The 16331-nt window shown below is 45.9% G+C and overlaps 1 protein-coding gene across 1 annotated transcript in view; it reads left to right on the top strand.

Annotated features, from left to right (window-relative positions):
- MTOR (mechanistic target of rapamycin kinase) overlaps window positions 1–16331 on the top strand; it is a 123672-nt gene that overhangs the window by 70580 nt on the left and 36761 nt on the right. Inside the window, exons 29-30 of the mRNA XM_070768227.1 lie at window positions 12500–12575; window positions 15498–15637. Of these exons, the coding sequence (XP_070624328.1) occupies window positions 12500–12575; window positions 15498–15637 (216 nt within the window). The remainder of the gene's footprint in view (window positions 1–12499; window positions 12576–15497; window positions 15638–16331) is intronic.

The following is a 16331-nucleotide window of genomic DNA, read 5'->3' on the forward strand; positions in this document are numbered from 1 at the left end:
GTCATTGCCAGTCTTCATCATGGTGAGTTCTTCATTGCAGGGCATTGTCTTCTCTCCTGCTTTAACATTTTCTTCCATAGGTTTTAGTTATAGAATCAAAGAAAGTGAGAACTGGAAGAGTTGGGATCATTTGGTTCAGGCTTCTTCTTTTTTAACCAATAACTTAAAGTAGCATCTTTACTGTATAACTTTGTATCTCTCGAAATCATGGATTCACATCTCACCCCCAGTGGCTCAGTGGTCAAGAATCTGCCTGCCAATACAGGAGACACAGTTTCGATCCCTGGGTGGGGAAGATTCCCCAGAGAAGGAAATGGCAACCCACTCCAGTATTCTTGCCTAGAAAATTCCATGGACAGAGGAGAGTGGCGGGCTACTGTCTGTAGGATCACAAAAGAGTTAGAGACTAAAGCAAACAGTGGCAACCTCTTTTGTTACATATGAAGATGAGTGAGAGGGCCTCAGAGCATTTGGGGTAGGGATTTCCCCTCTCCTGTATATTCTGAAGGCCTATGTGAACGGCATATGCAATAGCCTGACCCTGCTTTGGCCTGTCAGTTAACCCTCATCACAGCCTAAGGGGCCACACGCAGAGGTTCATGTGAAGGAGAAAGTAACATGTCGTATATCTGAGCAGCTGTGTTCCCCATAATTAATCCAGGAACCTAACAGATCTTGTTTGTTTCCAAAGAGTAATCACACGCACATTACCTTGTAATTGTAGAAAATCACCCTTCACCAGAGACGGATCCCAGCCAGGGTGCAGGACGAGATGGCAAGTCCACGCGCAGTTGCCCAGGGACTGAGAAGTGTCCCCTTGGCTGGGCCTTAGCTTCCCTGACTTAGGCAGCACTAACGGGAAATGGCCTGTAACTCTCTGAGAATGTTAAAGAAATTGAGCCAGTTTGTGCCTGAGCAACCAGTTAACGGTGAGGGTGACTGGGCTTTACAGCCTACAGACGAGAGGCTGGATGACAAACAAGCCCACTCTGTCTTAACTCTAAACACGTGTTCCCAAGGTGTCTGTTGTGTTGCTTGGAAGCATGAGCCTAGCCTTTACAGTTGTTTCCTGGCTTCCTGAAAAGGTACAGTCTTGTTCTCTTTCCCGCACCTCTGCTGGAAGAGAATACACTCTGTCCAGCGGGTGAGGATTTGCTCAAAGCTCCTCTCTTCTTGGTAAAAACACATTCCAAATGTCTGGATTCATGCTGCCTTCAGAAGTGCCAGTGTTCCTCTAGGAATCTGTACCCTGTAGAAAAGCTCCAGGCAGCAAAGAGGGGGCAGACGAAGGAAACCCTAGTGTAGGCAGAGCACGAGTACAGATTGTATCTTTCTTTCTCAACCCATCTTTTTCTTTAATGCCCTTACATCCAGCCGTTACCCAAGAGGCCAGGTCCCTCACCAGTCACCAGTAGAGCTTAAATTTATTTCTGGCCACTCTGAAGACTTCTTACAGGTTCACTTTACAACAGCTTGCCTCTGTAGAGCATCTTACAAACTCCAAGGAAAACTGCTTTCAGTACAGAAAGCTGGCTGTCAGTGAGGAGCTATACAAAGGGCAGAGATCTGGTGTTTCTCCCAGAGCTGACCAGAAAGACAGAGAGTCTTCCATTGCACCCACGACCATTCTAAAGGGCACAGCGTGCTGCTGCTGTTGTTACTCAGTCACTAAGTTGTGTCCGACTCTTTGTGACCCTGTGGACTTAAGCAGGCCAGGTTTCCCCACCCTTCACTATCTCCCAGAGTTTGCTCAAACTCATGTCCGTTGAGTCAGTGATGCCATCTAACCATCTCATCCTCTGTCACCCCCTTCTCCTGCCCTCAACCTTTCCCAGGATCAGGGTCTTTTCAAGTGAGTCGGCTCTTCCCATCAGGTGGCCAAAGTATTGGAGCTTCAGCTTCAGCAACCCCATGAACACAATGAAAAGCTTGCTGTTGGTTAGTAGTTAACCTCTGCCCTTCCACTGCATCTAGCTCATCCCCAGGAATGGCTAGAGATTTAAAGGGACCACTCTTATGGTGAGTTAGCAAAGGTGCTTCTGATTTTTATGTACCTGTATGATGAGGGGCAGACTACTGGCAATTAAGCTGGGTCATGGTACTCTGAAACCTTGAATCATAAGCTGTATCATGATTTCAGAAATGTTAAGAGTGCATCTTAGAACTGATGAAATACAGTGGGTGCCCCATGGCCGTCTCTGACAGTTTGTCCCAGTGACAGTGAAAAGTGTCAGTGATGACACCATTGGTCTCTCGAGCTTCTTTTGGACATCTCACTGGCTGTAAATCTTGATGATTCAGTTAGTGTGTTGTAGTCCTCATCTGTCAGCTCTTCCTTACCAGGAAGGTAGGCATATTTTCCTTTTCCCGATTCTAGAACGGGCATCAGTATTTCTACAGTGTGGCCTCACTCTACCAGAGCACAGGGCCAGGGCACATCTCCTTACACAGTTATAAGTGAGGAGAGTTCAGAGCTGCCAAGTCCCTGGATGCCAGCTCATTTAATTTTTGTTTCCCAACTTCATCCACATAATAGCCTGAGTCAGAGCTCTTGGACACGCAGCAGCCAAGAAATCAGGATGGATTTTTACCCAAAATATCTCCTCTATTTTGAGTCAAAGTAGTTGAAAATAAGTTTTGGGTTCCGTCTGTCAACCCTCCCCACTTTGTTCTGTTTCCCTGACAGCTTCTTCTCCCTAATGTTCTCTCTCAGATCTCTTCATTTCATTCTGGATATGAAGAAGCAGAAAGGAGGAGAAAATCCTCCAGGCCTCACCAGAAAAGAAGCAGTGCTCATTGTTGTAGAATAAAAAGATAATGGCCAATTTGTCAAGAAGTGTTGACAAGAAAGATAAAGTTGGAAGTAATTAACTGGCTGACACGCTGGGAGTGATGTGCCTGCCAGTGGCTCCCTAAATCAGCCAGAGCCTTGGAAATGTGACAGCCATTCATCATTTTTACAACACGCCTCTGACAGGCCCCTGGGTTGCAAACCTGGCCAGCACAAATCGTGTGCTTTGACACTCCAGGGCTCTGCGGCTTCTCAGTGCCTCATGCTGGTTGTGCTAGGGCATTTAGGCCCCGTTTATCCAGCCAGGGGGTGCTGGAAGTGATGAGTGAAATGGGACAGCTTGTCCAGCTTATTGCTGGACCCTGTGTCCATCCTCTGGGTGGCTGCTCTGATTCCCAGGGGCAAGCCTACAGACATCTGCAGGACGAATCCCCTGTGAGCTCCTGCCACACCTTGGTGGCTTAGCTAGTGCTGCTCTCACCCGGCCACAAGGGTGTGCCCAAGAGACTGGTTTAGACATAAGATCCAGCGCAGGACATTTTCTTACACAGCTGTTAAAAAGTTTTTGTGAAGGCTCCGGATAAAGTGGGAAATGCCTGTGTCATGTAAAAAAGCAGAATACAGTACTATATCATCACTCTGACTAGCACTATGTCTAAAATATGCATTTATACAGAATATACATAGGCAAAAGTATCATTTTGATATCGTGAACTCCCACTCCAATTTTTTAAATTAAAAAATGTCTTATATATATATACACAGACACAGACACACACACACACACCTCCCGCTACCAGTATTGAAAGGGGCTTTCCAGGTGATGCTAGTGACGTAGAACCCATCTACCAATGCAGGAGATGTAAGAGACGTGGGTTCAATCTCTGGGTTGGGAAGATCCCCTGGAGGAGGGCACGGCAACGCACTCCAATATTCTTGCCTGGAGAATCCCATGGATAGAGGAGGCTGGTGGGCTACATAGAGCCCATGGAAGAGCCAGACACAACTGAAGCAATTTAGCACATATGCACCAGAATTGAAAAGATAGGAATTTTTTTCTCTCCTTTCCCTAATCTGCACTTGTTAGCTTCTGTCTTCTAAATTCTTTTTGCTTTTCATTTTTGGCTGTGCACGGGCTTTCCCCAGTTGTGGAGAACAGGCACTACTCTAGTTGCAGTATGCAGGCTTCTCATCGAGGCAGCTTCTCTTGTGGTGGTGCACAGGCTCAGCAGATGTGGTACCCGGGCTTGGTTGCCCCGAGGCATGTGGACTCTCCCTGGACCAGGGACCAAACCTGTGCCCCCTGCATTGGTAGGTGGATTCTCTTTTGTTTCCTTCAAATTTATTTATTTTTTTAATTGGGGGATAATTGCTTTATACTGTTATTTGGTTTCTGCCATACATCAGCATGAATCAGCCATAGGTATACATATGAACCCTTCCTCTTGAAACTCCCTCCCACCTCATCCCAGCCCTCTTGGTTATCACACAGCTCTGGGTTGAGCTCCCTGTGTTATACAGCAACTTCCCATTAGCTATCTATTTTACATTATAGTAATGTATATATTTTAATGCTACTCTCTCAATTCATCCCACCCTCTCCTGCCCCTGCTGTGTCTGTAAGTCTCTTCTCTGTGTCTGAGTCTCTGTTCCTATCCTGCAGATGTGTTCATCAGTACCAGTTTTCTAGATTCCATATATATGCATTAATACATGATAGTTGTTTTTCTGACTTACTTCACTCTGTATAACAGGCTCTAAGTTCATCCACCTCACTAGAACTGACTCAAATTCATTCCTTTCTATGGCTGAGTAATATTCCATTGTATATATGTACCACAACCTCTTTATCCACTCATCTGTTACAGACATCTAGGTTGCTTCCATCCCTTGGCTGCTGTAAATAGTGCTGCAGTGAACACTGGGGTGCATCTGTCTTTTTCAGTTATGATTTTCTCAGGGTGTATGCCCAGTCGTGGGATTGCTGGGTCATATGGTAGTTTTCTTCTTAGTTGTTTTTTTTTTTTTTTTTAAGAAATCACCATACTGTTATCCAAATAGATGGATTCTTAACCACTGGGCCAAAAGAGAAGTCCTGTCTTTTTTATTTTTAAGGTCCCACTTTCTCACATACAGATCTGGCAAGTCTTCTAGGTACTATGACAGACATGTCACTTATACCGTGACCAGACAAAGGAAAAAGTGGAGACAAGTCAGAACTCTTCACCCTTAATCCACTCTGGGGTAAGGCGTCAGGAGCCCATTTGATGCCGAGGCAGCCCACCTCTCTTGTATCACATTCTTTTTGTCTTCGTGCCTTAGGCCCCCAAGAGTTCCAGGGACACCAAATGTCCCAGCTTTGAAACCTTCTAACAAGGCCAGCCTCCACTTTTTTAATGTTTAGAAGAGAAGTAAAGTTACTTTTCCTAAGTTCTTGGAGCAAGAAAGGAAAGTTTGACCTGCCAGATCCTGGGTGCTATCTTCACAACCTGACTGTGACTTTAAGTGAGGGAACTGTAACGCCTGCCGGTTCCCTCTGCTCTCCCTGCCACCTGCTTTTTAGCTGCCCCACTGCCTTTCTCTGGCGTGCATTTTAGACGTTCTTACCTTGCCTTCTGTCTTCACTGCTGTCCTGCTCAAAAAGGCACTGTCATCCCCTTGAGCTCCCCAGAGCCCCAGGGAGCTGCCTCATGATAATAGCAGGGCCCGACAAACCCTGGATCTTCCTGACTCTGTACAGGAATCAAGCAGTTGTGTTTCTAATCACCCATTGGACACAGAGATGAATCTTGGTGCTAGAAAAAGTGACAGGGATGGTCTGAAGCAGCTACTGGTTCTAAGAGAGAAATAAGAAAGATACAGCTTGATTCAGCGTAAAATGGGTCCCATTGGCCTCACAACTTGGCTGGTCACGAACTCCTCAGCGAGACCTGCCGAGGTCCCTTGTCAACTGTGTTGCGTGTCACCAGCCCAGCACTGAGGGAATTCAGAGAATTCTTCCTTGACAGGAAACCAAATAAAATGCAGACGGTAGTCTGCACTAGAAATAGACAGGAGAGAGAAGGCCCAGAGCCATTTGGGAAGCCAGTGCATGACATTCTCATAAATTCCTGACAGGAGCACCAGGAAGCCTGAGTAGTCCCCCAGATGCCACTGCAGACGCTCCTCGTGTGACTGGCTTTGCTGTGGGTTCCGGCTAGTGTTGAGTGCGCCTGCGTCACTTTGCTCTTAGTAGCCAAAGGTCACCAAGGCTGAGAGATGGGGTCGATGACCAAATGAACTCTACCGGGAGGAATTCCCAGGCCAGAGGATTTTGGATTTGACGTCAGTCCAGAAGCCTGTGGAACAGTGACTTAGGAGACGATACAGTTCCTCAGGTTTCCCTTCCAGTGGTAGGAATGGCATTTGGATGGTGAGCCAGCGACCCCCCTATTGGTTTGCTAACAAGTTGGGGTTAGAACCTGGAGCAGTTCATGATCTACTCTTTGTTCAGGAGCATCCTCAGTGATACTGGTCGCCACTTGCCTGTGGAAAGCCCTGAGGAAGAGCTCAAAAGGGAGAGTCATGGGAAAGCAGACAGGCCCTGCACCGAGCACTCGCTTCTCATCCATCACTCTTGACAGGAAACCCACCAAGGCAGTGAGAAGCTCCCTCATGCCTGAGTTCCTTGCTCGCTTACACACTTTCCCTACATTTGGAAAGAGATTTTCAGATAGTGAAGAAAAGATGCCTGGGGTAATCTGTGTAGTATAGAAGACAATGAGGCCATTTCTTATTGTTAATTTGACTCAATTCTAGAAAGTGCTTCCCTCACTTGTGAATTTTCCCAGTTTCAAGCTCTTCAACTCAGCTTCCTTTAATAAAAATTAAATCTTGGAATAGGAGAGGGGAGGTGGGCATGAATGAGTGAATATGTCTGAATAATTGCCTTTTCCCTTCTTGACATCCTAATTCATTGAGTTTTCCTGTCTTCATTGTATTTCTAACACCAGGTTCATTTGTGGGCTCAGCGTTTTATTCTGTGGGTAGGCAGCTTCTGTTTGCTGTATAGATTCGCAACTATATGAAACCTCAACTGGTTTTTCTCACTGGGATATGAAGTAAAATATAAATATACCACGACACTGATGCTGAAGACAGCAGCTAAGCCATCTTAGCCTTCTGGCCTCAGTGGGCATGGAGAGGAGATAGGCCCTGTGGTCGACTGTCATCTCTATGTTGTTGTGGGCATATTACTGTCGAAGCCTCCCTCTCTCTAAACTTGTTTGTCAGCCCAGCCAGCGTCAGTGAGGTCTGGTTTGTGTCGTTAAGCATTCCTCTGCTGTTGGGCTAAGCTTTGAACAGTTTGCCCTTTATAAGCCTCCAGCGTTAATAGGGAAAGACTCCAGGGTACACACGGGAACATTTATAGAACAGGCTGTGGAAGACTCCCAGCTGCCCCGTAAATGAGAGCTCCTCATCAGGGGGACTTCTGAGCAAAGGTGATCTCTGCACGTGAGTCACACATACTGTCTCTCCCTTCAGTGTCATAAAAGCACATCTGAGTTTCAACAGGGAGTATCTCAAAGGATGGTCTTGTGTCACCCAAGTAGGCAGGCAACAGGGGACTTAGTAGCTGGGAACTGCTGCATTTCCGTGGAGGCTTACTTATGCCCCACTTCACAGCCTGGACTCTGTCTGTATGCCTGGCAGCCTCAAACAAGCGCCCCAGAAAAATCCGCTGTGGCTGCATGGGGACTGTCCGGCTTACTTATGCCCCACTTCACAGCCTGGACTCTGTCTGTATGCCTGGCAGCCTCAAACAAGCGCCCCAGAAAAATCCGCTGTGGCTGCATGGGGACTGTCCTCCTGGGAGGCATGGAGGCAGTGGCTTCTGAAGGGAAATCAAAAATAGGGAATGGGAGGGACTTCCCTGGCAGTCCAGTGGTTACGACTTCAGCTTCCAGAGGGCTCGGGTTCAATCCCTCCTTGGGGAACTAAGATCCCAGAGGGTAGGTGATGCAGCCAAAAAAAAAAAACAAAACAAAACTAGGGAATGGCAGCTTAGGGGTCAGAGCAGGGTGTCAACCACAGTATGAGTGAGGAGGCTAAAGTGAAGTGCAGTAGGGCTCCTGTCCTGTATGGTGAATTGCATGTGGAATTAGCTCATGGAGACGTCCTTGCCCTGCTTCCATCTGTTCCCTGCTTTCAGTCACTTACTTCACATATACTTGCTTGGTGCCCACTGATGCGGGGAGTAGACAGCTGACACACTTTCCTCCTCCTGCAGAGCTGTACCCTTAGTTATTACTTGAGATCCTTTTAAACGTACAGTTTTGAAGTGAAAGGATAGCCCTCGGGGCTACAGCTTCTTTCTATGCAAAATGGAAATGTTAATAGTAGTGTCTACTTCGTAGGGTTAAGAGATCATGGATCAGCAGTAGTCAGCACAGTGCCTGGCACCTACAGAGCTCTCAGTAAATTTAGGTATCTTGTTGTTGCTAAAATCCTTGGCCTCACATGATGAAGTGCCAGAAGCCGTGGAGGAGGGATAAAAAGTTAAGATCTTAAATAAGGTGGCGGACTCTCTGAAGCACTGAGAGAATCTACAGATCCTCAGCCCTGCACTTGTGTCCTCCAGCAGCCTTGCAGGCACATGTGGAAGACTCCCTGGGGGGAAAAGAAGAGAGAGGTGCATTAGGGAGAAAGTTCTGTGGCAAAGAAGAATGCAAACAGGAGAAAATTAACAGGGAGAGAACAGCCAGTTAACTTGAAATCTCTCCTCTCTGAACAGTTGACTGTAGGTGCATACGGTCTCCTTTCTTTCGGGTCCTCAAACCAGAACTTAATTTATCAAAGGGACCCTTTTTCTCTGCTCACGCTCCTTTTTCATGGGTATGTTTTAGTCCATTTAGTCAAAGTTGTCGTTTTTCAGTGACTGTCCTTACGGTTGGACAAGAGCTTAGCTTGCATGGCAAGCTGTATGCCCAGTTTTCCTGACCATTGATGGAGGGCTGGTCAGTAAGTCCTCAATGAGCCCAACCCCTCTCCTTCCCACAGGGCTCTGTCTGCATCCTCACCTGCCTCCACACATACTCAAGTGGGAAGTACTATACAGGTGTCTTATTTGAACTTGCTCTTAAAGGAGTTGGGGCCATGTGATGAGTTTTCTTGTCACATTTGCAAAGCTATGTTGGTCTGTCCTTAGAGGAGGTAGGTCAAAGTCATTGCAATAGTAAGGTAAAATCTGTATTTCTCCTCTGAGGTCTCTACAACTTCCTGATTTTGATCAGTTTCTTGTAAAATTCTCCTTTTTATGTATAATGAGTAGGAGAGTGAAGGGGGAAATGGCTTTCGCTTGCTTTTGTTTTTGTTGCTTTATCCCAGAGGAAGGCGAGTTTTGGTAATGTTTATAAATTGATCTTGAAAATAGAATATGTTCCAGAACATGAGATTGGAAGACAGTTCTTAGAACTCCTGGACTTTTTATGTCTGATTCTTAGAGTTAACTTTTTTTGGTTCAGGCAAAGAACACTTTCCGTATCTTTCTCATCAAAATACTTTATATTCCTACCAGGGCCATCCCAGTAGTCCACATTAGGACTCAAAGTAGTATATAGACTATATCATTATAGATAGTTACATATGATATATTACATATTTCAGTATGAAAGTGTTAATCGCTCAGTCGTGTCTGACTCTTTGTGACTCTATGGACTGTAGCCCGCCAGGCTCCTCTGTCCATGGGATTCTCCAGGCAAGAATACTGGAGTGGGTAGCCATTCATTTCTCCAGGGGATCTTCTCAACCTAGCTATTGAACATGGGTCTCCCACATTGCAGGCAGATTCTTTATCGTCTGAGCTACCAGAGAAGCCCAGTATAATATATCATAAGTAATATGTAGAATATATACTGGATTTCTTATTTCCTGTCTTCTTATACTGCCAAATCTTTACTTGGGCTCAAGGAATTAGATGATCACAAATATATATACCCAGTAGTATTGATTACTAATACAGTTTGCACAGCCCCACATAAGTGAGAACAAAGTTAAGAACTTGACTTTTGAGGCCAAGAGGAATAGGAAACTGCCTGACAGTGAGCATGCAGTGGAGGGAGTCCCTTCGGACTCAGATTTTCATTCTCAGCTTTGAACTCTCACAGGGCTGCCTAAAGAAAACCATGACATTACAGCATCACTTTGAAATTAAAAATATTTCTGAATCCTGCAGCAGAAAGCTATGGAAAACATTCAGGTTCAGTGCTTTGCTTGGGACCCGCTCAGAAGCGCCAAAGAGTCTGTGCAGTAGATTCCACACAAGGTGACCCGTCTCCTCCTGTAAGTAAAGGAGAAGGGCGTCTGTACAGCTACTTTCACCTCTGGTTGCAGAGCCTGGACCTTGAGCTTGGAGCCCACTCGAATAGTCCTGTTCAAGATGGAACTTGCATGGATGGTTGCCTAGTGCTGGCTCAAGTCTGAACATTCAGTTCAGTTCAGTTCAGTCGCTCAGTCGTGTCCGACTCTTTGCAACCCCATGAATTGCAGCACACCAGGCCTCCCTGTCCATCACCATCTCCCGGAGTTCACTCAGACTCATGTCCATTGAGTCAGTGATGCCATCCAGCCATCTCATCCTCTGTCGTCCCCTTCTCCTCCTGCCCCCAATCCCTCCCAGCATCAGTCTTTTCCAGTGAGTCAACTCTTCGCATGAGGTGGCCAAAGTACTGGAGTTTCAGCTTTAGCATCATTCCTTCCAAAGAAATCCCAGGGCTGATCTCCTTCAGAATGGACTGGTTGGATCTCCTTGAAGTCCAAGGGACTCTCAAGAGTCTTCTCCAACACCACAGTTCAAAAGCATCAATTCTTCGATGCTCAGCTTTCTTCACAGTCCAACTCTCACATCCATACATGACCACAGGAAAAACCATAGCTTTGACTAGACGGGCCTTTGTTGGCAAAGTAATGTCTCTGCTTTTGAATATGCTATCTAGGTTGGTCATAACTTTTCTTCCAAGGAGTAAGCGTCTTTTAATTTCAGTCACCATCTGCAGTGATTTTGGAGCCCCCCCCCCCCACAAAAAAAAAAAAAAAGTCTGAACATTAGACATATGTTTTTTCTGTACTCAAACATATAAGTAAGATTCCAGAAGCTTCTATCCTTGGACTAAAACAGATGAAGGAAGAAGCACATATAAGAACCTGTTTATATGCTTAATTTCATATCCATTATTTCATTTGATTCCCTAAAGAATGCCGTGAAGGAGACAGTAAGATTGCTTCAGGTTGTATGGAGACTGTCCCCGTTCATGTGGGCCTTGGGGAAAGTCACTGCCCTCCCAGGCCTCTGTCTCCCCAGGAGTAAAACAGGCCTAATAATACCCTTCCCTACCCACTCTCTCAGGGATGCATGAGGTCAGAGGAGCAATAGATTGGAAAGATTGTTTGAGATGTGATTTGCAAACATGAGGCATTCGATTATTACTTTCACAAATGTTAACTTTTCTAGTTCATCAGATTTCTGGGCAGTTACCTCTCAGTTTTATTGGAAGAAATGTGGTGGAATTTGAATTTTTAAAAATAGTATTTTATAACACCAATCTCTTGCCATATTACCACGTTGAACCCACATCCTGGAATTTCCCAAAACCACTTAAAAATTAATTTGAGTCCAGTAGACAGTTTGTCCTTAGGGCAGTAAATTAGATCCTAGCTTGTTAAACCAGTCTGGACTCCCAAGCTGGTCTGTCACATTTTGCTCCCTACCTGTGAACAGACACGGTCATTATTATCCTATAGTTTTCTCAGGCCTGCTCCCTCTCTCTCTTCCTTCCTTCCCATAACTCAGGCTCATGTTTAGTGTAGGGTTAGCTGCTCTTTACCTCCCTGTTGGAACTAGGGACTGAGCCTTGCAGCTCCTCTCCATTTCAGGATGTCTTCACAGCCTCTCTGATGAACCAACTCCAGGCGGCAAGCCTTCCAGCTTTTCTGCCTAGTTGCCCCAATATAGTTACAGTCCTCCAGCCCCAACTGCCCTTAGGATGACATCAGCAGCGTTGTGTGTGGTTATGAAAAACATTTCTCCACCAGAGACCAGGCAAGTGCCTTGGGATGTGGTCCCTTCACAGCCTGCTTCAGAGGCAGAGCACGGTCTTGCGAGAGGGACTAAGGGGGCATCTGGATTTGAAAGACATGGACCTCATCAGTGAGCAGTTGAGACAGCTGCACAGCCATAGGCCCCAGGGTTCTCTGTCATTGACGTGGATGACCCAGCCTCAGGGCCACTTCTGTGTCTCCCACAGAGCCTGATGGTTTCTATTTGTTTTGGTTATTCTTATCATTGAGACATAAAAGCTAAAAGTTCAGAGGTACCTCATCTGTTGTGTTGGTTGGGATGGTTCTGGAGCCAGGGTTTCTTAGTTCAAAAACAGACGCGTGCTGCCTGACGTCTGATATCAGAGAGGAAACCAGTCAGTCTGCTGCTTGGAGGAAGGGCCCCAGGCAGGTGAGGCCTCCTGTCCACCAGATGTGGCCCCTTCAAGATAAGGAGTGTGAGGTCAAGATGAAATTATCAGGCCACAGTGGTAATATAATAGGTAACTGATGTTCTTTCTGCTTCTGTAAGACGTTGTCCCCAACATGCTGGTGAGCCATCTGCCCACAAGCGACCCTGCCCTTCTCACCCTCCGACATGTTGAGTATAACCTCCGCTTCCTTTTGTTTTCCCAGCATTAATAATAAGCTGCAGCAGCCAGAGGCAGCTGCTGGGGTGTTGGAGTATGCCATGAAGCACTTTGGAGAGCTGGTAAGTGTCTCATTCCTTTTAGAAGAGCAAGGGGCAGCTACCTGGCTAGGGAAGCACTAGGCCACAGCCTTGAGAAAGTTACTTTCCTTTTCTGTTTTTTTCCCCAATTATTAACAGCCTGATGCTGACTTACCTGTATCTTGAGGCTGAGGGAAGCAGTGGCCATATAGAGTATATTCAGGCTAAACAGAGATTGTGAGGACAGAATCTAATGAACAGTAATGACTTGTATTTATCAAATAGCATATGCCTAGCTCTTTGCTATGTGCTTTATGTACTTCATCTAATTCAGTCCTCATAGCAACCTGTGAACAGGTACTATTGTTATCCCATTTTACAGGGATGAGAGGGACTATAGTCCCGACAGGATAACAGCCTTACCTAAGCTGACAGAGTGAATAAGTGGCAGAACCTGGTGTCAGAGCCCAGATGTGACCCGAGTTATCTTTGTGTTGTCTAACAACCAGCATTACCATTGCCCATACTTGAGGCTCAGTATATACTTCGGAAGAAACCATGACTAATTCTCCAGAAAAAATATGCCATAATTTATACATGATATTGAGGGATTGTTCCATTTCATTACTGCTTATATAGTTTCTTCCTTCCTTCCATCTTTGCCCAACCAATATTAAAATGTTTCTGTTACTCTCTGTGGTCTTGGGCGGGTGCTTTGGTAACTTCCTAACCATATATAAACATTGATTTAATCAACTTAACACTGGCTTCCTGGAAATTCAAGAAGTTCTGGGTCCATATATTTGATGAGGAACCTTTTATTAGTTATGCCAGTCACTTACTCCAGTTTGCCTTAATCAAGAGCCCAGTGTGTTAGAGTAAAGAAAATTGACTACTTCACTGCCTTATGTAATGGCTGGTCAATTGGACTGAAAATTTTAAGGGAGTATTTTGCCATCTTGAGCACATGCCTGTAACTCAGCTAAGAAAGCATCTCCAGATGACAAAACAGAAAGGACTGTGTCTCATCCATCTTTGCCACAACCTTGTTTGCAGAGGGAAGAAAGTCAGAAGAGAGGGTGCTTAATGTAGTCCACTCAGACAGAGATATCCTCTCCTTTGATACCTTAGAGCTCAGACTGCAGTAGTTGAAACAAGGATTCCACAAACATCTGGTATTTGGGTGATTTTATATGCTGGTAGCTCAGAGTGCCAACCTTAAATGAAAAGATCCCCATCTCCAGGTTCTGAAGGTGGCCGTTAGCTCCAGGATTATTGCTAAACCCTGGTGGATTTTCTGTTATATTTAGGTAGCTGAATCATATTAAATTCGACAATGGTTTGCTTTTTCTTGGCAGAGCCTGTGCTTTCTCAGCACAGTTTATGTAACAGCAATCTCATTAGAATTGTGTGTGATTCATTGCTTAAACCTTATAGTTCCTGCAATCTATTGCAACTCAAAATATCCTGCCCCCTACCTGACCTGCTCCATACGCTGCTCCCCCTACTTTCTGCTTCTTCATACTGAGTGGGTACCATATGTTAGTACCCACTTTTCCACCCAGTATAGAAATTCAAAATGGGAAATTTACCAGTGTTCCTTTTTAATTTAAGAGTTTTTAATGTTACAGTCTCTGAAGCCACTCTTTGCTAAGTTGTGTCTTTCATATTTAGGCATAGTGGAGCAGTATGATTCTAAACGAGCTCAGGAAATGAAGCTTAGAGCCCATTTTGACAAACTCCACTGCACACGGACACTGGGGCAAAGGCTGTTGAGGCCGCAGATGAGGACAGGGCAAGCGGAGGGGACTGGCTCTGCCGAAGACAAATGAGGGGAAGTAGGCACAGGTTAATGGCCTAAAATAGACATGACCTCCTCACAGCCGTTCAAGAAGAAAAGATTCTTTCAGAGAACTTAATAGCACATAGCTGTGCTCATACATGCTACTCAAATTAGAGTTTTATTTGGCAAGGAGAAGGAGCGTAATAGGGAGAATGAATGGGGGCCCTGCATCGTGTCACACAAACGCTGCTGCAGGATCAGATTGTTGTTAAAGAAATCCCTGGAGAGCTGCTCCCTGGCCTGGTAGAGAACTAGTCGTCACCAAGCTGGCGAGGAAGAAGCCCAGAAGACAGACTGGGGTGGCAGCAGATGGAGGGCAGACAGAGACATAAAACAGTCCTCGGGCCATTCAGAGAACCGTAGTCTGCACCTTCTAGACTGCAGTGGCTGCTCATTCACGTGGCCAACACCGAATGGCAGTGTGGCACGCCATCTGCTGGGTGATGGAATCCGTCCTTGGGCCCCTGCCAGTGATGAAGCTGCCAAGTGCTCAGAGGAGGGAACATTGGATGGGAGACTGTAGAAGAAGGGAGGAAGATTTTTCCAAAGAATTTTAAGTGGCAGTGTTATATTGTATTTTAAATTATTATTTCCTGAAAGTTTAAAAATGTATTAAGTAATGCAGAGAATAAAGAGCTTTTGAAAAGCGAGTTGTTTTCCTCCAGCAAATATGCAGATGTGGCCTGGTCTCTCTGGCCTCATCAGGAAAGCAGCTGCTGGCCCTGCCAGGCGGCCCACTGTCAGCATTCCAGCAGATCCAGGCCTTGGCCTCCTTACGGGAGCCCTTGTCAGGGCTTCCTGCCATCCAGATGATTTGCCCTGTCCTTGCATGCCCACATGCTGGAGTTCTGGTGACTCCTGTGTCTGAGCAGGAAATGATGGGGAAAGACATGGCCTGACAGCTACTCTCACGTTATCCCCGGATTGTTCCAACACTGTGCCAAGGAGCCAGCATCCCCACCAGCACTGTACATACCTCTGGATACTCTGAAGGCCTACTGTGCTGGTGCGGTGTCACGCATACAACATGGCATGCTCAAGGAAGGAAAGTCTGTGGATAAACAAAACACAGCCTTATGTTCTCTGTGCCTCACAGCAGTCCTCTCTTTTCTCCCTGGCAGGAGATCCAGGCTACCTGGTATGAGAAGCTGCACGAGTGGGAAGATGCTCTCGTGGCCTATGATAAGAAAATGGACACCAACAAGGACGACCCAGAGCTGATGCTGGGCCGCATGCGCTGCCTCGAGGCCTTGGGGGAATGGTGAGCTGCAGTGGGATGGAGGCCCAACTGCCTTGGAAAGACTTCTCCCAGAGCTCTCTCCCAAGACTCCCGCTTTTGCTTTCATGTGTTTTCCCAGGAAGCATCTCTCACTTGGGAGTGTTTCTCTATTTTGTCTCAGTGATAAATAGAAAGATTCTTTTCTTTCTCTCTCTCTCTCTTTCACATAGTCTTCGTAATGCTCTAGGACAGGACAGGAATGGGTGTGTTCCTAGGATCTACACCTGTTCTTTCTGTCTCTTAACCTTGACTGGCTGATGAAGACTTCGTATTCTTACTCTGCAACCTTGATTTTTCTTTTTCTCTTTATTACCTATTGCTAGTGATTTTAGGAAAGAAGAACAGATGCCTGCTTGCAGGCAGTTACTGTACAGTTACTGAGCGTACAGGGACAATGGTCTGTAGACAACTCTGAAAGACGCACATGAGGGTGGGGCAACCTTGCAGTTTTCCTGGAGGAAGGACCAAGGCTGGGAGACAGGTGAAGAGAGTGGAGAGCGGGGAAAGGGTATTCCAGGTGGAAGCAACAGGGATGCTCAGCTGAGGACATTTGCCATGGTCTTGGTCTGGGGAGTTGTTAGGAGATGTTTTCCAGCATGAAGTGCAGTTTTTTTAAATAGCTAAAATAAAATGCCATACCACAGTCATGAACTAGTTGAACTACAGTTTTTAATAA

The sequence above is a fragment of the Bos indicus genome, chromosome 16 (genome assembly GCF_029378745.1).
Source record: "Bos indicus isolate NIAB-ARS_2022 breed Sahiwal x Tharparkar chromosome 16, NIAB-ARS_B.indTharparkar_mat_pri_1.0, whole genome shotgun sequence".
Lineage (NCBI taxonomy): Eukaryota > Metazoa > Chordata > Mammalia > Artiodactyla > Bovidae > Bos > Bos indicus.